Consider the following 23,498-nt stretch of genomic DNA (forward strand, 5'->3'; position numbering starts at 1 on the left):
AGCATACAGGCTCCCCGTGTCGCCCGCACAGGAAGGGACTGCAATGAACGGGGCTTTGGGACTGAGCTGCGAGTTATCACTACTGGACTCCCACAGAGGGGAGTCCTGCCACCTGGGGCGGGCAAGTGCCTCAGGCCATGGTCTCCACACATCGGGACACTTGTCAGACCTTCCGTCATTGAACTCTCTAACCAGGGACCAGCTCCAGCCCCTTCATGCACAGAAAGGCTTTGTTTCCATGTAGCATCTATAGACGGATGTGCCAATGGGCCCTGCTTATCGGAACTAATGAATCAAAGTGGCTCATGATGCCCCATAATGCATTCAGCAGAGCCGACGAGACCGATCCCTTCTCATGCTGAGAATGGTCTCTGCTTCCACAGGATGACGACGTGAGCTCATCCTGTGGCTGGGCTCTGTAATCCAGTTTTCTTTTCTTGTCACTGTGGGTGATGGTGAGTGAAAAGGTTAGGAAAGGACGGCCTAAGAGGCCTGGACACCACCTGGAGGCATGCCACTCTCTGTTGCTCTGGGCTTTAATTTTACCGAATACTTGGAACTGCAAAGTGTAGGAATCTGGGACATGGTGACAAGATACAGCCCTTAAGCCCAAACATGCAGATGGTCAATTTTATCATATGCCTCATGGGGAGGCGCATGTTCATTTAACCAAGGGCTTAATTGGGGTAATCTGACTACATAATACTCCACTTCCCTTTTAAAATTTAGATCCTGGTAGAAAGAGGGCATTTGGGGAGGGGGGTGGGATCATAAAAAAATAATGCATAAGACTTAACAGGGAGCCATTTTGTGGGTACCTAAGAAATAAGCAGTCACATTTTCACCTCATAAGCAAAAATAATGCCTAAGACTTAACACGGAATCATTGTGGGCACCCAAGGGATAAGCAGCTGAAGGTTTAACTTGTGGCCAAGCTAGCGGCTGCAGGAAGCCGATAAGGACACAGCAAACTGGGCTGAGAGCAGAGGAAAGTGAATGGCCAAGCCTTGGGAAGGCGAGGTCGAAGGGAGAGGAGGGGGAAGGAGGGTGCACCTCCTCTGTGGTCAGCCTTCTGTCCCCTCCTCCCTGCATGTTCTAAGAACTGCAAAGACCCAGCTGAGTGTGACTGCTGCTGGGGCCTGCAGTATCCAGTGCTTCTCAGCTGGCGTGACTGGCGGCTGCAGCAGTGTCCAGCGTCCCTGCCTGGGACTGTCCAGCTTCTATCCCTGTCCACCCCGGAGAAGGCCTGATGACTACTTCCATCACTAACACTAATGGGGCCTAAGAAGGCTGGTGGGGCAGAGGCCCTCGTGAGCTGGCCAGTTGTTCTCGTCAGGATCTTTTTACCACAAATTTCCCACCAAAGGAAAGCCAGTCACATAACCCCTAACAGTGTCAGTTTCTCGGTCTGCCTAATGGGCCCCGGGGTGTGCTGTGGCATAGCTCTAGGACATCAGTCTTAACGGGGTAGCTACAGAGTTGTGATACATTTCAGCATGTGGCAAAAATGTCTTGAGAAAGATTTTTTTTTTTATCATTTGTACAAAAAAAAAAACCAAAAAACATAATTTAGGCTGGGTGAGGGCATGCATAGAAAAGCTACAGCTTGTAAAACTCGAATCTGGTACATCAATGCCGAGGGCAGAACTCCAGGCCACCCACCGAGCACAGTCCCACAGCAGGAGGTGACTGGCTCAGGGAGGGGCAGGAGGGGGGCATCCGACTCCAGGAAATGTAAACAGCTTATTGTCAACATCATTTACTACAGGTCTCTGCAGTGTATAGAAAATGTCTTTGTGCGGCGGCTTACAAATAGTTTCTCTGTTTTAAAAAAACGAAACAAACCAACAGCTCTCTACTTCATGCAGTCTTCTCGTCTCTTCAACAATGAACGCAGAGGAACCGCTGAGCGAAACGAATATGAAAACTTGCTACAGAACACCCGGATGAGAGAGGGTGTGGTCACAGAGTGTCCTGGGACGTGCCTAGCACAGTGGAGATTCTTCTCTCAAGTGTGACACTGGAGAGGACAGATGTCAGGAGTCTCTGTTCAGTCCTTTGAACTCAGAAGACCAAAACCCCAGCAGACAATGTGCAGTGAGGCCTTCCAGCCACTGGAGGGCACCATCGCCATTTATCTGACATCACATGTCTGTAGAACCAGCCACAGAGAGAGGTCCTGAGGGTTTTTTCTTGTTTTTTGTTTTCCATAAAAAGCTAAATTCAACCTTTGATTGCATCCCCCATCTCCACAGAAAACACAAGCAAAAAGCAGTTGTTAAAATACTGACTTCGGGTTCTTTGCTCCTTGCCAACGTCCTGTGTGCAGTTGCCTCACATACTGAAGTGCAGCCTGTTTTCTGCTGCTTAGAACTGAGCTGAAATCTTAATCCAGGCCAGCCCTCGGCGTCATTCCATTCAGAGGCAGAGTCAATCTTCCCGCGTTGACTCAGCCTAAAAATCAGGAGTCAGCAGCTACCCATCAAGAGCCCACACCCATGAAATGAAGGAACAGAACAAAAGACATTCTTTCTTCGTGACTGAGCCAATTTGGTCCCTCTAATGTGTTGATGCAGCATAACTGAGAACCAGCAGTGTAGGCACTGGAGGGATTACGCCGGCGCTGCCTGGACACTGCTCAGAGAACTCGAGGACCCGGAGGAGAGAGGAAGGATTGTCGGGCTGCATCTTGCCTCCCCTCCTCTGCCACATAGCACACGGCCTACAACCAGCAGCCCCCTTTCCAGGATCTGTAACCACATGGCCCAAAGGCCTGCAGCCTCCGTTTTTCCACTTATTCTCAGGACCAGGCATTGCAGAAACTGTATACAATCTTGGGTAGCTTTTCCCAAGAGGCCCTATCTCGGGATTCAGGATGCAAATTCCCAAGGGAAAGTATGGCTGCTGAAGGATGGGGAGGAAAGGGCTTCACAAGATGTTCAGAGTGTGCAAGAGGCAAAAGGAAGCATTGGTGATTGATGAGGCGCCAGGGCAGCTAAGCATCTGGCCTAATGGAGTGGAGGCAGTGGATTCTGGATTTGTGGGCTGAAAATTAAAAGACACCAGTACAACCATACAATCTAAACACACACACACAGAGGAATGTGCACACACGTACTCACAGGAACGCACACACTCCAACAAAGGGAAGGAACAACACCTGCTCTCAGTTGTCTGTTGACACTAGGGGAACAAAGATTATGAAAAGGCTGCACCTGGTCCCCTCTTGGGACAGTATCCCCACAGCAGTGAGATTTGGGAAGAGCAGTGATGAATACCAAAGCCCTCATCATCTCCAAGGAAAGGCTCACTGGCAGGAAGACAGAGAGAGCCAAGTATGCCTCTGGCCTCTCCAGGAGGCTAGACCCCTCCTGGCCCTCTCTCCCAAGCTCAGTATGACAGCTCAGCACCCTCCACTGGGCCTGCACACAGCGCTCCCCTCGGAGCAGCCCTTCGGTTCACTGGACATGTCCCCCTTGAAGATTTGGCAAAGCACCTACAGATGAAAGCTGCCTGCTCGGGGTATCGAGAGACTGAGCTTGCCAAAGTTACCCCAACAGTCAGCGCCTTCCCTCCCTCCTGCCCTCTCTTATCACTGCCTTTGATTAACCCTCAGAAACTGGATGCCGTCCGGAGCCCTTGACCCATCCTCCAAGGTGGCTTGTTTATTTTTTTGGCAAGTTCGGAACTGAAGCCTCTTTCACCTTCCTGACAGATGAGCTGGCGGGATACCATCTTCTCCTAATGGGGTTCTGCAGGGTTTCTTCTGCACATGTACAGTCCTTTGAAGCAAAATTCGATGCTTTCATCTTGACTATAAAGTGGTTCCAACAACTCTGGCTGAGGGAAAAGATAAGATACAAATTGGGCCCACGCTACACATATTTTTCAAGTCTTGCTAAGAAAGTTTTAAAAAAATGTTTGGGTGTATTTTGATCCACGGGTGGCATTTTCAAATGTGCAAAAACAAAAATGTCTTGGAAGAGATTCCTTGTTACTATGAAGCCGTCTTCCTCTTGCTTATCAGTTGTGAGAGAAATGCTTCTACAACATTATGGGATCCAAACGGAGAGGACCAAAGGGGCTTAAAAGAGTTCATTACACAGAACAGGAAACCCCGTAGCACCGATCTGAGAACACGAGATAGACTGGCGAGTAGAGGCGGCACCTGGAGCTACGCACTACTACATTACCAAACCAAAAACTAGAAACCTAGGACGTTGGGCTCACGACACCTGGACGCGAACGGCTAAGCAGGGCTGCCGCCTGAGGCGGTCATCTCCATGACTGGGAGCTTCCAACACGTGCCAGGTCAGGCTGGTTCCTGCAGAGAAACTGCGAAGTTCGCGTGCTGTCGCCTGTCCAGTCACAGGGCATGAAGCAACGAGGAGAAGCCCACAGGGCTCCCCTGACCGGACCCCGCCATGGGCAACGTCCACTGGGGACAACCTCCTTAGTCTATGGCTCCGGGGTGGATGCTGAGCACAGGGGGCTCCAGGCAAGTCGGGGAGTAGTTGAGGTGCGGCTCCTTGATCCACAGCAGGGGCACCCCGTTCTTCCCCTCTGAGTTCTTGCTGGAGTTCCGGCTTTTGAAGCGCACCAGCAGAATGGTGATGATGAGGATGCCAAAGATGGGGAAGGGGTAGAAGAAGACAAAGTAGAAGAGGGCATCGTTGGAGCAGATGAGCGACTGCAGGGTAGAACCTGAAAGGCAGCAAGGAACCGTGAGGGTGCAGCCTGGACCACATGGGCCTGCTCCCCATGACCGAGACCTCACCTGCCCTGAAGATGCTACCCCAGAACCCCTCCTAGCCCTCCTCCCCCCGCCACCGTTGACTGGGAGACTTTCCCCTTTTCTTTTTCTCACAACACCCCAACCATTTGTGACTCCTAAGTTCAAATGATGCGGTCCCTCCATTTCCACTGAGGTCCATTATGTCGCTGGGAAAGCCAGACACTAACGCTGAGCATGCTGACTGGGAACTTGAGGTTCATTCTTGGCATCCTGCGTGGGAAGGGGGTCTCCCACGTGTCCTTCTGTGGTGTCTGTTCTACTGTAGACGTCCATCTCAGGGATCCAGCACATTCCCTACCCGCCTGCTCCAGGGGGCAGCTGAGCAGGAGAAGACACTGGATTACCAGTACCAACTTACAGTGCTCAGTGTCTGTGGCTCCACGGGGTGGACTTACAGCTGGCTACGGAAGAGAATGACACCAGAAGCCCTGATACCAGGTCAGGGCTGCCCTTGGCAGGAACCTGGCCTCTCAGTGAGCATGTCCATGAAGCCTAATACCTACTGGTGTCCACAGACGTCCAGTGTGGCCTCAACACTTTCTCTTTGACTTCTGATGCTGGATGCACATTTGATCCAGGCTGCCTCTATTTTCCCTCCCATCGTATGATCGGACACCCTCAGAATTATTGAGAAGGGTCAGCTCACACTTTATACTTACAGTTTGCAAATGTGTATCAAATTACTGATGGCCAGCCACTTTCAATTCATAAAAACTTCCGTCTCACTTAATTTGATGGTAAAAGGAGGTGATACAGGCAAAGAGAGAGCTGAGCAGCTCGGACCTCAAATTATCATGATGAGGTATAGCATTTTGACTGAAAAGAGGTTGAAAGCTTGAGCTTTCTTAGGTTTCTGAATTCCAAGCTGCTTCTACTAGAGCAAACACCATTTCATGCCTGATCTACTCTATATTTTGACAGAAGGTCAATTGAAAGAGTATTTCCTCCAGGCTCTGCTCAGAATGAAAGTCCTTCACAGGAAGAACACAGGGGTCACTCTGAGGCCACAGTTTGTTGCCTCCAAACTCCCCAGCACAATTCTTCTAAGCTGGTCTCTGTAACCGGGCCAAACCTACCGCAGCAGCCCTAACTCAGCCTCCAAAATAAAAGTGACCAAGAAGCATGAGGAAGAGCATGATTGACAGGCTTTCCCTCTTTTCTCTGTCCCATGAGTCCAGAAACACTTACTAATTCACAGCAGACTGACTTGCCATTCTAACGTGTAACGAAAAAACTTCAAGAGAGATATTCGTACAATGAAATCTTACTGAAATAGACTCGGGCAGAGGTCTGGTTGGTCACAAAAGCCATCTGGTGTCTCATCACTTTAATCCCTAGCCCTGTTTTTTCCATGGGTAACTGAGGGTCAGCTCTGTGGGCTCGTGTGTCAAATTCTACCGCATCTCAACCCCAACTAACAAACGCCCTTACGGGGACAACAGGTGACAGCTCTCTTCTGTAACTGGGGAAGAAACTCACTTGTGTCCAGAACCCGGATGCCGATGGGGGCAGACTCCTCCTCTGTCAGCCGGTACCATTCCTTCTGAGGGCTGGGCAGCCACTCCTCCACATGGCAGGAGTAGTTGCCTGTGTCGTGGGGGCTCGCCTCAAGCACTGTGAGCCGGTACAGCAGGGGTGAGAGTCTCTGGAAGCGCAGCCTGCCCTCCCAAGGACTGCCTTCGGGACCAAAGACAGCATCAGGTCCCACGCTCAACAGGACCGTCCTCTCTGTCGGATCTTCATGGTCCTCTTCTTCCGACACCTCCTCCTCCTCCTCCTCCTCCTCTTGCTCTTCAATGCCAAGGCTGCCTCTTTTTCCTCCAGCTTTAGTCCTCAGGGAATACCAGGCCACAGCAAAACGGGAGTCCTGGCTTGATCGAGACAGGATGCTGCAGTCCAGTTGGAAAGCTGCCTTCTCAGACACGGTAGCATTGGGGACCACTGTGTCCACCTGGAGGGCGGCGTCTGAGGAGGAACAGAGAAGGGAGAAGGGGCTGATTCATTTCCTCAGAACAAACAAAACAGCCAGAAAGGTGGCTCAGCAGGTAAAGCTTGCTACACAGGACTGATAAGAAAGCTTGAGCTGCCCGGAACTCAGGTCAGTAAGCTAGTTGCCCTGGGTTCAAAGGAGAAAGGGAGGGTTCTAGAGAGACAGCTCCATGGTTAAGAATACTTGTTGCTCTTGCAGAGCAACCACCTAAACCACCCTTGACTCCAGGTCCAAGAGATCCAGTACCTTCTGATCCACATAAGATACACATGAAACAAACCTTTAATCCCAGCAAAGGCAGGCAATCTCTGTAAGATCTCTGTAAGTTTAAGGCCAGCCTGGTCTAAGAATTTCAGGACAGCCAGAGCTACAGAGAGACTTTGTCTCACCACCCCCATAAACTCAATAATTAAATAAATGCAAAAATAAACAAGAGACAGAGGGTGGAAGGGGGGAGAGATGGAAGGTGATTTAGACTGTGTACAGGGTCTCAGGCTCAGAGGCCACATTGGAATCACACATATGTCAAGATGAAAACTTGAGTCCACTCGGCTTCCTTTCATCAGCTGTGTAGAGATCCCCTTCAGGCTTCATTTCCCTCCTTAGAGAAATCCACCACTGGGGGTGTTAATGAGACTAAATATCAATCTAATTGGCAGGAACCTGGCTGGCTCTCTGTAAGCGTTTGTCTCCTCCCCCTCCACGGTGGGGGGTTGGGGGGAGGCTAAACTGGAGATCTGCCATGTGAGTGGGAGTTGGGGGAGAATGTTCAGCTGCTGTTCTCTATGTACGACTATGCACGCAGAAAAGGATAACTTGAGGAGGGGACTTCTCCAGCATGGACAAGCACGGCCACTGGATGCCCTCTCCTGGGACAGAGGTGGGTGAACGAACGGGGCATAACACAGCTGTGACTCTCCAACATGCCATCAGGGACAAGAGCAGCTCAGCTCAGATGTGGTGACACAAGAAGAGCTTGCAGCAGTGCACGGACCACGAGGGTGAACATCACCACGCCCAGAAGCTACAAGGCGAAGCATTCACACCGACAGGCTGCAAGTTCAATTCCATTGCATGTCCTTAAAGGACGGTTGACTTTTTGCTCTGATAAGGATCAATGGGCTGCGATGTTGCAGGAGAAACAGGGACTCTGCTCATTTTAGCCTTAATTATATGTTAAATGTAGCAATAATTACACCCAGTAATTGTATGCATTTATACACTTCAGGAACAGCAATAAAGACAGAGGAACAAAAGGCCACATGAGAAGGACATTAGTGCCAATGAAATTATTGGGAGTGAGAGTAGAGGCTAGAGGTACTTGCTGCTTTCTGCTTAAAGACTCTATTTTTTTTTCCACTGAAAAAAATCACCTGCACAACTTCTGAACACATGGCTACTGTTTCAAGGTTTCTTTCATATTAACCACCTGTTCCAATCTAAATGTATGCTTTAAAAAGAAAACATTCCTATGACCTAGAATAATTAACTGCTGGCTCTTAGTCTAATTGAAAAAGATCTAATCACCGGAGGACAAAGCCAGACGTACAATTTTCCATTCATAGGGAAAACAAGTTGAGAGAATTTAGAATGCAACGTATAATATAAATGTTCATATACTCCACTGCAAATAATTTCTTAAACTAATTATATTCAGGACCATGATAGTTAACCTTTACTGCTGACTGTATGTGGAATCAGCTAGGACAGACACCTTTGAGGAAGTCTGTGAGGACATTTCCAGAGTAGAGTCAGAGAGGGGAACCCACCTCCCCGAAATGTGGGCAGCACCCCACCGGCTGGGGCCTGGCCTGAACAGAAGGCGGGGAAGGAGAAAGCCACGAAGTGTTGACACGGAGTGGAAGCTTTGGTTTCTTTAAAAATGCAGTTATGTAAATGTGCTTTTGTTTTAATCCCAAATGTCGGATCTGGAACTGCCTTAGTTTGTCCACAGCTGATAAACACCTTGTGTGGGGCGTGGTCTTTGCAAGCTACAGATAGTGGAATTCTGAGGACTCTGAGAGGGTATAAATATGAGAGCCCAGAGGGAAGGCTTCTCGGAGAGGGTCGGAGGAGGAAGAAGGCTGCTTGTAAGTCCTGCCGCAGCCGCCTTTTGCTGTTGTTGGACTGCCTGACGGCTGAGACTGGTACTTTCCCAAAGAACTCTGACCAGACAAAACTAAGTCCAAAGAGGTCTCCATCCCCTTCCCTTCTAACCTTCTTTCTCGCCTACCTAGGGTTGGGAGGTGGAAGGGAGGAAGAGGCTTTAGACACCCCAATAAATTAGATGAAAAAGTAGCACCTGCATTCATGTCTCTCTGCTTCCTAATGGATGCAGTGTGATCAGCTGCTCAGACTCCTGCCATGACTTCCTCATGACAGGCGCTCTCTGTGAAATCAACCCTTCCTCCTTTAGGTTGCTTCTTGTCAGGTATTTGGTCACCATGACGACATACACACCTGACACAAGCGCCTGAAATACTCCTAACATGGATACACCAAAGGCTAGGCGTCTTACCAGGTCGCATGACTGTGACAGTGGTCTGTCCAGCGGTGTCCTCAGCCCGTTTATACCACACACCACTAGGACTTGGCAGCCACTCCTCCACTCGGCAGCTGTAGGTCCCGCTGTCCTGCACGGCCACATTCTGGATAAAGAGCCTGTACACGCCAGGAGACGGGCTCTCCAGGTGCAGCCGCCCCTTCAGGTTGTTTTTGGCAGCCTGTTCGCCATAGTGGAAGGTAGCATCTCGGCTGAGGTGGGCCACTACTTCCCGCTCTGGGTGGTTGGGCTTCCACACGAACCACTCCACCATGAGCTGGGAGGCCAGGCTGGTCCGGTTCAGGACCACACATTCCAGCTGGATCTGCCGAGTCTCCAGAACAGACAGGTTCCCCTGGGCTTGGCTGAGCTTCAGGCGGCTGTCTGAACAGGGAGGAAAGAGACGCCGTGACACGACAGCAAGCAGTGCACAGCACCGTTGGGAGGGTGGCTGAACAGGTGCCCTTGGAACACAGGAGAGTGTCATGGACATGTTTCTCCTGCATGTCCCCCTGAGTGTGTTGAATCCCTGGCCACGTGGGAGTCCAGTGCTCAGCAACAGCTGTCTCTGGTTCAGAATCCTCAAGGATGCAGACATGAGAAGGGAAGCCTCCCATAAGCAATAAGAGACTAACGACACAGACTTCAAAGCATGTGGTTGACTGAAGAGGTAGCTAGCGAGAAGGGGGGAAAGGGCAGAGTGACAGCGCCTCTCCCAACAGGGGTAAACCTGAGGGTGAACATGCTAGGCTTCCCAGTTGGTGAAACTATTTAAGAAGGATTAGGAGGTGTGTCCTTGCTGGGAGAGGTGCGTCACTGGGGGTGGGCTTTGAGGTTTCAAAAGCCTACACCATTCCCAGTCAGTCTCTGTCTGTCTGTCTTTCTTTCTCTCTCCCCTCCTGTCCTCCTCCCCTGTACCCCCCCCCCATCCTGGGGTGTTCGGACCAGATGTGAGCTCTCAGCTATTGCTCCAGCACCCTGCCTGCCTGCCACCATGCTCCCCGCCATGATGGCCATGGCCTCACCCTCTGAACCTGTAAGCAAGCCCCCAATCAAACGCTTTCCAATAAGTTGCCTTGGTCATGGTGTCTGTTCACAGCAATAGAACAGTAAGTAGGACAATCACCAACCCTTTCAAAATTGCGTTTTGAGACAAGGTTTCAGTATATTGCCCAGGCTAGTGTTGAGCTGCTGTAGTCTGGCAGGCTTTGTATTTGTGATCTTTCTGCCTCAGCTGTCTGGAGACCTGGGATTACAGGCCAGTACTACCAGGCCTGGGCTAGGGGTAAACTTTGAAGTTGACATGATAGCTGGACTATATAGAGTCAGAAACACAAAGGAACTGCTAAGGAAGACCCAGTATGATGTGCATAGACACCTGGCCTCCAAAGCGCTTCCTTTTCAGGGTGGAGAGAGATCAGCAAAGAAAAGATGGCGCTGATGGGGCTGGGATAGCTGAGCTAAACACTCACGAACACAGTGTCCCTCCATGGAAGAAGTGTCGTGAACCATGGCTCTTGCTGATAGCATGCCTGCAACTTCACACAGGGCCCCGATGAACCTCTCAGGACCAGTAGATGTTAACAGCCATGACTGTAAACACACAAAAGTCTTGGGACCAGCATCCCCAAGTGAGAACAAGAGCCTGACAGGTTCACGCTCTTCAGTGCTGTCTAAATGTTTCATAATGCATAGAAGATCACTGTTGCAAATAAAAGGCCAAAAAACAAGACGAAGAAGAAACTGACTTTTCAACAATTTGGCCAACATATACATATAAGGTGTTAACTGTGGCACCATCTCTGACTACGATGCTTTCATTGTGGATCCCCCTCCCACACAAACACACACTGCCAGCAAAGGCTCAGTAATGTAGGCCTTCTCAGCAGGAAAAAGGGGAGGGCAACAAGGAACAGAAAAATAGAGATAAAGATGCAAACCATAAAATCAACTGAAAAAGCGAAAGTGTCGTGTTAGTTTTCTGTGCTAAAATTCCCTGCAGGAGAAATGTCACTATGCTTGAGGACAGGGATTGTTATGGCCTTTTTGTACTGTCTCACTTAGCTCCATGGCAGCCTCAGATGGGGAAACCTCTCCAACATATTTAGGACCCAGGAAGAGCTTCCTGGCATCGTAAGTGAGAAAGGTAAAAGACTGGAGACTAGAAACCTTGGGAAGTGGGATCCGAGGAGCAAGAATGGCATTGCCCTAATGGAGACACACCGGGGTGGAAGGCAGAGGCAGAGCAGGCAAGAGAGCACTGTGGGTCAGACAGATGCCCTCAGCTCTTAGAAACCCCGGCAGCATGGGCTGTAACCTCATCTACTTGTGAGTCTGAGGCAGAAAAATCTCAAGGTCAAGGTTTGCCTGTGTTGTGTGGCAAGTTTGAGAGGAGCCTGGGTAATTTAAAGGTTCATAATGTGGCCCCTGCAGGCAAGCAGGCTGGACCCAGGACATAGTGATGGCCACAGGAAGTACCTCAGAGGTAGACTTCCTACTTTGTGCACCAGTGAAACAGCTGAAAATGTCACTGTGAGGCCAGAGGGGATTCTAGAACACAGGACATGCTCAGAGAAAGGAAGGGAATGGTGTCCTTGCCTTCAGCATGTGTCAGGCAACCACTGGACCTCTATCCCCAGTCCTTCTGCTTTGTTGGGAGTCTGGTAAAGAAACTAAGTCCCTGCACTCACTCAGGGAGCTTCATTTAATGGGAGAGACAGGCAATAAATACGCCCATGTACATGTGTGTGTGTGTGTGTGTGTGTGTGTGTGTGTGTGTGTGTGTGTGTTGGAATGTACAGCTAGCGTATGGTAGGTGAAAAGTAGGTTGTGAGTATAAACATGAAAAAATGCCTCATAATTACTTACATATGAATAAATAAATAAATTGACAGAATGCCAGGGGGTACTAGGTATTATGAAGATGATGAAAAGAGGAGCCAATGACAGGGTCTATTTAGGTTAAAATGAGGTAGGAATGCGTCTTGGAGGAACATGGAGATAAATGAGTATCTTTGGCCAGCATGTTTCATGCTGAAATAGGCAGTACACGGCCCTTGTGTTGTCCAAAGAAAGCCACCACAAATTCCTCCATCAGCCAGCACTTAGGATGCCATGCCAGCTTGGCTGAAGTCATGAAGACACAACTCTGACCACACCATGCTTATAATGTACTGCAGAAGAAATGCTGGTAATTACCACACTGTGCTCACAGGCGATTCTCCCCCAAAGGCTGTATAGAATAAATCAGGGTAGACTTGCTGGAAGCGTTGCTCAGTGAAGTCTTGGGGATGGGACAGAGATAGGAGAAGTGGGAGGACGGGTTGCAGGTGCAGGGGAGCACAGAAGCAGATGGGACTGTGCTCCCGGCCCTTAAAGAAGCCCACACACAGGACAGATGAAGGGAGATGGGCAAAGAGGGCAGTGAAGGCCACACTACAAGAGGAATTCCAAAGCCATGTTGACTCAATCAAGAGTGGAGGGTATTGTGGGTAGGGGCAAAGCCTTTCTATGCTAGGGAGAAATAACCAGATTTATCATATACTGTTCTGTGCGCTGGAGTACAGGGAGAAAGCTAGCCCAGCCTACCAAGAGTAGAATTGAGGCTTGCAGAGAGAATCAGCTCATTGTCTGAGATGTCACCTGCCTAGCTGCATTTTGGAAAACTCAGCTGCCCTCAGTATCCCATAAGAGACCCAAGGATGCTCCTGAGCCCCATCAGCAACAGGACCCCAGGAAGTCCAGGAAAAGGTCTGCAGGGCACCAGATTGACCGTCCGTGCACCTGCAACCATGCCCAGGCCATCTCTGGGGCAGTCTCGGTGTACTATGGGGAGGAGGCACAGAGCTCCCCAGGGCCTAGAGTCTGCAAGAAACCCATGGGCCCGTGACAGCCACACCTTCCATTCTTACCTGGCTGCTTCACGGTGACCTCCGTGCGCCCTGAAACCTCCTCGGCCAGCTTGTACCAGGCATAGTTGGGGCTCAGCAGCCACTCCTCCACGTGGCAGTAGTAGCTTCCGCTGTCGCTGACCTCAGCTTTCTGCACAGTGAGGCTGAACAGGCCCCCCGAGGCGTGCCTCTCGAACTGCAGCCGGCCCCGCAGGCCCTCCTCCTCGGCGTAGGTGCCATACTCAAAAGCTGAGCTGTGCGTGGTTTTGAGAATGAGCTTGCCGTCTGCATCCGAGGGCTTGTGGACATACCACAGCACGGCGAAGTGTGAGTTTGTGCTGGTCTGAGACTTGACGGAGCAGTTGAGCTGAATTGGCCGGTTTTCCACCAGTGTGAGGGTCCTCTTGGATTTGCTCACCTGCAGCTTTGTCACTGTTAAGGGGAGAGGGTAACTTAGAAGGACGGCCATACAGCCTGGGCCCATCCCAAGCTCAAGTCTAGGCTGGAGACTGGCTCTGTCCAGCAGGGAACATACCATGAATGAGCACCCTTCAAAACCTCACCCATCTACTGGCCTCGTGTCACATCCCGTACCCTGTCCATTCTCTCTTCGTCACTGCTCACACTCAGCCAAGACACCAATCTGCCCATAGCTTGACCCCACTTAGAAAGCTTAATGGCTCCCACCTGCCTATAGAACCTAAAGGAAAAAATTCATTACCAGCACAATGCTCCCTCGGGACTTGGCCCTTGCCCAACTGTCTTGACTTATCTCCTAGGACTCACCTCTAGCTCCCATTTCCCCCAACCCCAACACTTTACCCTGAGCCCTAGACACTGACCCTGTTGTTATATCTTCTCTGCCACTTACCTGTCAGACCCTTCTTTCCACTCCATCTCTTGACCTTTCCTGCCTCCCATTCTTCCCTTGGTGCCCTCTGACCCAGGCTGGCCACACACCTCCCCCCAAAATCTCTCCTCTCCCCTAGACCCAGAGCTCCCAGGAACAGAAACGAAGCTTTTCCATTCAGCCAGCTGATATTTCCTGTCACCCCTGTTCAGCTAGGCTGTTAAAAGCAGAGGGCACCCTGAGAGTGGAGCAGCCCTGGCCCACAAGTGCTCACTACTGGGGGACTTTCTCACTCTGTAACCCCAGGGCCTAGCACAGTGCCTAGGCTTTGGAAAGCAAAAACGCCTCCCTTGGCGTTTGCTGGGGTACTAAAGATGTGACAGCGGGCAGTTAAAGGAGGCCAGCGCACATCTTGGAGCAATGAGGATACCAATGGACAGGGCAGAGACAGCACCAGCCTCACTTCCCTTACTATTGCGGGCCAGAAGCAACAGGGATGGCAAATCATTCCAGATGCTGCCCTGCTCGATATTGGAGCCAGTGTTCACCTTTAAGATGCCAAGAAGCCAAACTCTAGTAAAATCTATCTTAGAATGATAATCTTCCCATATATATTATCATACTTGCCTCTGCTTTTCCCTATCAACTTGCTTCTTCCTATTAAAAACAAATAGATGACAGATATAGATAGATAGATAGATAGATAGATAGATAGATAGATAGATAGATAGATAGATAGATAGAGATAGAGAGATAGACAGACAGATAATAGAACAAAAAGAAGACAATTCTTTTAGGGAACTGATATTGAAAGCAGCAGTCCACCTCACCCCTCTGTTCACACCTTAATTCTGGGCCACTCTGCCAGCTGAGGAATACCCAGGGTGTGGTACAGGGCTTCTGCCACTTGCCTGGCCTATCCCCAGGCCCTGCTGGGAACCCTTGCTTCCCTGAGGCTGGAGTCCAACAGCTGGAATGTGCAGAAACTTTCCAGGTAAGGACCTGGGACCCTGGGTATGACCCTGGGATTCTGGCCAGCCAGCTGGCCTGCTTCCTTAGAGGCTTCAGGGGTTGAAGTGGCAGTCCTTCTAAGTTACCTTCTTCCCTTCACAGTGACAAAGCTGCAGGTGAGCTCTGGACAGCCACAGACTGCACCTCCGTGTGCCCATTAATACACAGACAAATGCGCAGGGTAGATTTGAAGCTTTAGCGAGAAGGCATAGCAGGGTCCCACACCACCACCATTACTATAGAAGCACCCCTGAGGACCTGTCTCATGTTGCTGAGGCAGACTCTCTCCTCATGAAGGGCCTTTGAATTCACACAACCTCAAGCAATACAGGACAAGTCAGGATGGACCACTGGCCCCATGCTCTGGTTCCATCTATCTGTGCCAGTCTTTCACTTTTTCCTTTCTTCAAACACAAAGTCCTCCAGGGCACACTGGGAATCCTAGAGACTGGACTGACATTAGCGTGCTGGTCAGCTTTTCCGAGTGGACTTCTGTGAGGCCTGAAACAACCTGTTCCCTTTTCATCTCTTTCCAACCCAATTCACCACATGCAAATGGTATCTCAATCAGTGCAGACAACACCACCTGAATTATCTGGTATTTGGCCAAATGAACTGGGTTGTTCTGTGTAGAGTAGAACGAGCTTTAAAATGTATTATTAATTGGGGCCAGATTATTTTTGCAACTGTTACTAAGGAAACCTCAATTGCTATAGTAACTGCATATGTTAAACTGGGATCCTATGACTCAACTTCAAATCAGTCACATGGTCAGAGAACCAGAAGCCAAGGAAGAGAAACATTTCAAAGCATTTCCAATTTTCCTTTTCTTTTTCTTTCTTTCTTTTTTTTAAGCCATCCCATGTCAAAATATCATGAAGTGTTGGGGAGCTTAAAAGAGAGGCACTTTTGAAACTTGCTGCATGCCTGACAGACGGGCAGGGGTCAGCTTTTACTATAAAGCTCTGCATTTCCACCCATATCTCAAGGGGAGGGAGGACAGGTCCTGAAGCCCGCAGGAGTCAGGAGGTTCCACAGCTAATTAGGAAGCACTCACAAGCCTGCTTCAGCATTGCCCTGGGCAAGGTATGTCTGCAAGCCTCCTCTCCTTCCCCCTTAAGACAGCCTGGCCTTTTCTAAGGACTACTGTTTTCATCTGCAAATGAGAGAAGCGAAGGTGTGCCTCTAATTCACTAAGAGTGCCCGGCAAAGTGAATGCGATAGCTGCAGAGTTGATTGTGAGGCTGGGTGTACCTGGAACACTAGGTAGGTTTTAGCTCTCCTCGTTCCCTTTTCCTTTCTGTTTGTAGTCCCAAGTTCAAAGCTCATAATTAGATGGGACACTGACAAACATAAGTGGCAACTGAACTTTTTAAAAGTGCTGCAGACAGGGCGGTCAAGATGGCTCAGAGGATAAGGCACCTGCTGCCCAGCCTGGAAACTCAAGTTCAAACCCAAGAACCCAAGGAAGAAGAGAACTGACTCCTGACAGTGTCCTCCAACTTCCACGTGTGTGTTGTACTGCATGCCTACTTCCTCCACGCCACCGATACACAAAATAAAAAGTAAAATAAAATGAAATAAATCCTAGGTTGGAAGAGATGGCTCAATGATTCAGAGCACTGGCTGTTCTTCCTGATGACCTGAGTTCAAGCCCCAACACCTACATGGAGCCTCACAACTATCCTTGGTCTAGAAGATCCAACACCCTCTTCTGACACCAGGCACATACACAGTGCATGAAAATACGCAGGCAAAGCATCCATATATATCAAATAATAACAAACAAAAACAAAATCCTAAGTGCTACGGACCAGCAGCATGAGATCCACTGGGGGGGGGGCGTCTCAGAAACAGACTCTCAGGCCCACTACATCACAATCTCCACGAGAACAAGTTCTGTGGATCCAGAATTACCTTCAACCAAAGAAAGCCTTGGCTCACCAGCACGTGGACTTGGAGAACCACTGAATGCAGAGGTGAAAGTAAAGACACTCAGAAGTGGGGTTTGGCCAATTTCCTCAGCGTGGACAAAGAGAGAATGCAGCAGGGGGAGGGCCAGGCAGGCTGGATGGCAATGCCGGCCCCTGAACGGCAGCAGCCCCCTTCACTCCCGGGAATGTCCTTTCTTGCTGCAGTTGAACACTTTGGATCAAAGCTAAGAGGGTCTGTCAGTTCAGGAAAGGCTGCTGTGATATGAGGCAGAGGAGGGCTACAAGGAAGAAGGAGCATGGAAGCAGGGACTCGGCAGCAGAGAACAGCTGTTGTTTCCCTAGTCAGCCCACCCAGCCTTTGGACCGGTTCTCTGGGTGTACTGCTCAAGCAAAATTCACTCACTCCACCAGTAAAGATTCTCCTTAAACTCAACCAAGGACCATTTTTAAAAGGGCTCCTCTTTCTGCAAATGTCTAGGCAAAAGAACTATGACCCAATCATTGCTAATCACGTTAACTAATGGGTAACTGAATAAAAACCCAGTTAATCTTTTAAAAGAGGGACTATTAATTCTGAGTGTGATGAAAGAGAGAGAACCTTGCAAAGAGTTGTGATCCCTGAGCTGGGCTCTGAGAAACAAATGAGCAGGTGTCCAACAGGTGAAGAATGAGAGGGAAAGAGCTCCCCAGCAGGCAACAAGGCCAACCTCTCTGTGTACGGATTGGGCAAGAGCCAGCAATGGTGGATAAAGTTAGGCAGGTGAGTGATGAAGACTGTGGCGTCCTGGGACTAGTTCTTGACCCTGCCTGCCTATGGCTCTCAGAGAGGAACTGGTGGGCAGCACAGCTACCTTGGAACTTGTTAGAACCATACTGGTTCAGAAATGGGGGGGGGGAAGCTGTGGGTTCTGAGACTGAAGGCTCTTCTGCATAGCAGATTCTGTGCAGGAGAGCAAGGGAAGAGCAGAGGAGAGATGGATGAAGAATTACGATGAGGAAGAGAGACGGTTTTTTCTAAAACATGTGACAGGAATGCAGGGATGGAGGAGGCCAGTAGCTGGGGTGGGAGAGCTTTGAGCGCAAGGAAGCAGGTCAACCAGGAGACTACGGTCTCCTGGGGCGCCCTCCCTCAAAACGTCCACATGTATGCATATGCACCGTGGAAAGTAAGCAGAAGCAGCTCTGTCACTCGTGACGTCACCGCACTTGCCGTTCCCACGTCCCTGCCCTCCCCCTCTGCGTGGCCATGGCCTACCTACCCAGCCCCTAAGAAGCATCAACCTGAAGAGCAGTCTCCTGGCCCCTGCCTCAGCCTGGGAGATCTTTCTAAAGGGCAAGCATGGGAGTAGTCACTCCCAAGCTGAGAGAGTGCCCCTGAGACAGCGGTTCTCCACAGGGCAGACAGCGCCCACCCCCAACCCTGCGAACACACGCACATGCACATGCACACGCCTGCCACATACAGTCCCACAGCATCACAGGAATCTGGAGGCAGCAGGCCTTTTGATTTTTACACTGGCTTAGGGAGTGGGAGATATTTAATGTCTCAAATTCTTTCCAATAAAGCTCTGCGTGTATGACCTTCATATGACATCCACATGCCTCTCAGCCTACTTCGCTATTACAGTAAACACAGCATTCTTTTTTTCTGTGTTTTTAATATATAGATTCAGCCAGGCAAAATTTTTCTTGATCTTTTTCAGTCACCCCTTTTGTAGTGGCTGTCACTCTGCAGCTAAGGGCAGCAATCACAGCCCCTCTGGCCGTGACGGTGCCCCCTTGTCACTGTCTTTGAGTACTTATACATGGCAAGATGCATCTTACTACAAAAACTTTAATATTCCTAGCTGGGTGTGGTGGCATGTACCTATAATTCTAGCACTCGGAGACTAAGGATCACGAGTTTGAGGCCAACCAAACCAAATGAAAAAGCACCACTTGGGGAACCTGACAATGTTTAAAGATTCCGTGACTAGAAATGTTACATTGACTTTTATTTAATTTCATTTCAAGCAAAGACCAACTGTCATTTAAAAGGGGTGCATGTGGGCTAGAGAGGCAGCTCAGCAATTAAGAGTGCACAGGACCGTGGTTCAGTTCCCAGCACATGTCAGGCAGCTCACAACCACCTCTAACTGCAGCTCCAAAAGATGTGACCCCATCTTCTGGACTCGCAAAGTACCTGCATTCCTATGTGCACACCCACAGATACACATAATTAAAAAATAAAAAGTTTAATAAAAGGGTTATATTAAGCTGTGTGGTGGCGCACGCCAGTAATCCTAGCACTCGAGAAGGCAGAGGCAGGCGGATCTCTGTGAGTTCAAGGCCAGCCTGATCTGCAAAGTGAGTCCAGGACAGCCAAGGCTACACAGAGAAACCCTGTCTCAAAAACAATAAGGTGGAGGGGGTATATTATCTACATAACCAAAGCTCTAATTCTCCAGGTTAGGGTGCTCTTAACAAACTTTCATCTCATGCTACCCTAAGCTCATCTTCTACCCTAAACTCTTTCCAAATATTAACTATGCACTCCTTACTAGTCCTGACAAATGATCATTACTCCCAATTTTACAAAGGTTCTTTCTCTGTCACAGAGACAGTGGCCTGGTAGAGCTGGAATCCTACCCAGGCCATGTGGTTCACCCTCACTCTTAACAAGAATGAACTGGGGACCTCCCTTGCACCCCGTGCCCATTCCCTGTGCTGGCTCAACCTCCATTCCGGAAGGTATGGCTGTACCCGGTTCCCACCCAGACAGTCCACGCTGAAGTTCTGTGTGCTAACCGCATGGCTGCAGTCCCAGCTGGTGTGCAGACATGCCCACAGGGGTATGGAGGGGTGGGGCAGAGGGAAAGCAGCAAGAGCTGGGAAGCGGAACAGCAAACTGAGACAGACCCAGGCACACCCTACCCTGCCCAACCTGTCTGCAGGCACAGCAGTGACCCTGAGTGACTGGCATCAGGCAGGTACCTGCTGCCACCATGGCAACAAGGCTGAAGCATGAATGGAGGGCTGAGAACATCTCTCAGGGCATACACTCACACTTGCTCTGTCCTGAACAGACAGCAAGCAGGCAGAAGCTGCGTGGGTTGGAAGGAGGAAAACCCAGCTGCCCTGGGAGAATGCAGGGCCACTTCTCTGGTAAGGCCAGCCCATGTTCACACACTCCATACTCACAGTCATAGAAGGGGCTCTCAGCAAGCCCAACCTGCTAGGTCAGCAATGGGAACTCGAAGAAACGGATTTGGCAACATGCAGAGGGCATGAAATATTCATCCCGACTGCCCATCAGTCCAATCCCAGCAGAATACACCCCCACTGACAAGCAGCCTTCTACCACCGGACGCTGTCCGCCTGCAGGCTTGTTTATTGCTTTGTCAATTTTAATGCACAATATTTAATAGGCAGACCAAGGGATAGTCATAAACATTTGCAAGTGAGTGCTGACATTTCCCTTATTGCTTCTGTATTTAGCCATGTGAAATTGGAGGGTGTTTTTAGAACTGAAAAAAATCAGAAGGCAGCAAGATGATGCTTCACAACGAAAAGGAAAAAAAGAACTGAATGAGAATGGAGCATACCAGACTGGCCAACTCTTGCCTAAATACCTCACGGGGTCACAGTATGGCATCAATCAGAGAAGACTGGAAATCAAGGACAGAAAGGGAGCTGACAATTGTCTTGGGGATCATAGGATCCGAAGCAGACTATGGACTGCCAGTGATAAATCCACAGCAAGACACTCCTGAGAGCAAGGTGCCCATGCCAGCGAACTGGAGAGCTTGACAAAATGACTGGCAGTGCTGTGATCACCGTCAGTGGCTCGGCAGGAAGCAGTGTGGGTACAGACCACACAGAACTTGACAGGGACAACGCGGTGGGAGCTGAAGATAAATGGACTGAGTTAAGTCGCCAGTGCCTGGGTTCCCTGTTGATTCTCCTCAAATAAGAACGTTCACTAAAATACTCCTTAGGGGTGGAAGGTGTCTCTTTGGAAGATGCTAAGTCAGGCTTGGAAAGGCAGGCTTCACAGGGAGGGTGGGGCGAAGGAGGCTGGCCCCGGTTTCCCCTGGTCCTAGAGCCACCTTGTGGCCAAAGCTAGAAGAAATAAAGGAACCAGAAAGAGGTGTGTATTTGCTTAGTCTTTAACAACTTGTGTCTCAATGAAATGCCAAATGCTTTGTGGCCTTACTGCTACAAAACAAAGGTCCAAGGAATACGGATGGCAAACCAGAGAAGACCTGCAAGTGAAGTACCTGGTGCTTGGGTGCAACCCCAGAAGGAAAATGCTTGCTTAGTACCCACAAAGCCCTTTGTTACACACACACACATGTACATTGTACCAAAAGATGACAGGGCGGGAGAAAACATAAGTCAGCAAAAATTTGGCTCATTGTCTACAAAGCACACAACATAACAAAATTAAAAATTTAGCTCTGGAGCCAGAATGCCTGTTGAGGCTTGAACCCTGGCTCAGCTACTCATCATGAATCACTGGGTGGCAGTCATCCTCTGCAAGCTGTGCCAGGCACCCACATACCCGCTAACCCTGCGTGGGTTACATAAGTTATCAGAAGTAAGGCGTTCACAGTGGAGACAGCCACGCATCGCTGCTGTTATTATTAATCCTACCACGGCCGAGGCCCTGCACAGCAGGGGCCAGCGAGGCAAAGAATGCTCCTTAACGGATGTCACGGGTCAAATGCAGAAGGAACAAGACAAGACTGCGTGGTTTCAAAAGGCAGCAAAGCTCTCCATTACCAACACTTTTCATTAAAGCATACATGGGTTCAAATTCCAATCTCCCATTCATTGCTGATGGTGGTGGAGTTGGGGAGGGGGCACTTCTTCCTCCTGGGGTTACTGCAAAGACTCAGAGAAATGACACACACCAAAGACTCAATACTGTCTCCTTCACTCAGTCTCCTCTCCCTCCAACGAAAGCACCTGTGCCGGCTGGTGCATTTAGGAGAAAGCTCTTTGGAAAGTATTCAGTTATAAGCACATAAATAATTACCACAAGAGAGACAGTAACACTTAGGGATGCAGTCTCCCCGGTGCCTCGGCCATGCCTGGAGTCATTTACTGCTCTAGAGGCTTTTGCTCTTCCCAGTCCCCAAAGGGCCAGGGCATGTGGTGCCATCCGCCTATAACAGCAGGCCCTGTGACGGCTATTGCATTCGTGCACTGCGAAGGACAAGGTAACATCCCACTCCCTCAAGGTCCTAATTACAAACCAGAGTTCAGGTCTACCAAAGTTCACCTGGAAGAACCAATGATTTTATTCAGCTTACTTACAGGGCAATAGGGGAGGGGCCAAGAGCAGGAGGGATGTCCTTAAAGCAGCCACACCGGAAGATCTGCACCCAGCGGAGATGGTGGCTTTACCACAGCTGCTGTAAATGGAGTCCACCCCCCTAAGTCTTTCCCTCACCTAATACTCTAACCTGCCAATGGACCACTTACAATTAATGCAGAACTGCAGTACAGCTAGGAGGGGGTCAAGATACTCAGGTGAGGGTTCCACGACCCTTCCTGAGCCCTCCTTCAATGAGAGAAAGCCAACAGCCCACAAGCTCAGGTGTGATGACGTGCTGCAAGCAGGCCCAGCAAGCCCCCTGAAGACGGTGGCAGTTTGGAATGCTCACAAGTCCCCTGTGCTAACCACTACCTGTGCTCACTTCCCAGTGAAGCCACAAAGAGTCTCAGTGGCAGGCTGCTGCTCAAGTAGATGCTGTTGTTGGATCCAGCCTTCTCAATAGTGGTCCACGTTTAGAAAGCAGGATCTGCCCCTCTCTGCCCGCCGCCCCATCCCATGAGCATGAGACATGAAGACAGTCCTAACGCTGCAGGGATGAGAGCCAATAAGCTGGTATGATGGAGAGGGCAGAGGTGTGGAATCAAAGAGACCTGGGCTCTAACCTCAGGCTGACTTCTGCCACTTAACTAACCTTTGTCAAGGCTCGGCGTGGTCAAAAGCGTCACCATCAACAGGAATCCGAATCTAAACAATGAGAACCTTAATAAACTAACTGCGCATGTGCACTTCAGGTCTCTAGTCTTAGCTTCAAGTAGTAACAGACACAAGGGAACACCAGGAGCTTATTCCGCAAGGCAATGACAAGCAAGATCTGGGGGTCACTGTCTGCTTCGTTCCCGAGCTGCAAGATCACGTGACAGGTACTGCTGCTCAGAACACTGACCCTGACTGACAGAGGAGACAACAAAATAGACAATTGTCACCCTAGGCCCTACTCCATAAGGCTGCCAGTGGATATCTCCACATCTTCCACAAGTTTTGACATCAAATGGGGTCTCCGCTTAACTGCCATTAACCTCAACACCCACTTAAGAGCAGCCTCTTCCCCAGCATCTTGTTGGCCCGATGCAGCTCTAATTGGCCAGATATAGTCTCAACGTGTATAAATCCCATTTGTTCCAAATGTGGAACAGAAGAGGCCTCTGTGACGGGGTCAGGCAAGG

General features: G+C 49.8%; 1 protein-coding gene across 3 annotated transcripts in view; it reads right to left on the reverse strand.

Annotated features, from left to right (window-relative positions):
- Nucleotides 1–1,510: 1,510 nt before the first annotated feature.
- Nucleotides 1,511–23,498, reverse strand: part of Igsf3 (immunoglobulin superfamily member 3) — a 91,724-nt gene continuing 69,736 nt past the window's right edge. For all 3 annotated transcript variants that reach the window (XM_021648494.2, XM_060392973.1, XM_060392975.1), the window contains 4 exons: nucleotides 13,239–13,649; nucleotides 9,304–9,711; nucleotides 6,275–6,760; nucleotides 1,511–4,704 (listed from right to left, as the gene is read on the reverse strand). In XM_021648494.2, the coding sequence (XP_021504169.1) occupies nucleotides 4,454–4,704; nucleotides 6,275–6,760; nucleotides 9,304–9,711; nucleotides 13,239–13,649 (1,556 nt within the window). In that variant the 3' untranslated portion in view covers nucleotides 1,511–4,453. The remainder of the gene's footprint in view (nucleotides 4,705–6,274; nucleotides 6,761–9,303; nucleotides 9,712–13,238; nucleotides 13,650–23,498) is intronic.

Source organism: Meriones unguiculatus, chromosome 10 (assembly GCF_030254825.1).
Source record: "Meriones unguiculatus strain TT.TT164.6M chromosome 10, Bangor_MerUng_6.1, whole genome shotgun sequence".
Lineage (NCBI taxonomy): Eukaryota > Metazoa > Chordata > Mammalia > Rodentia > Muridae > Meriones > Meriones unguiculatus.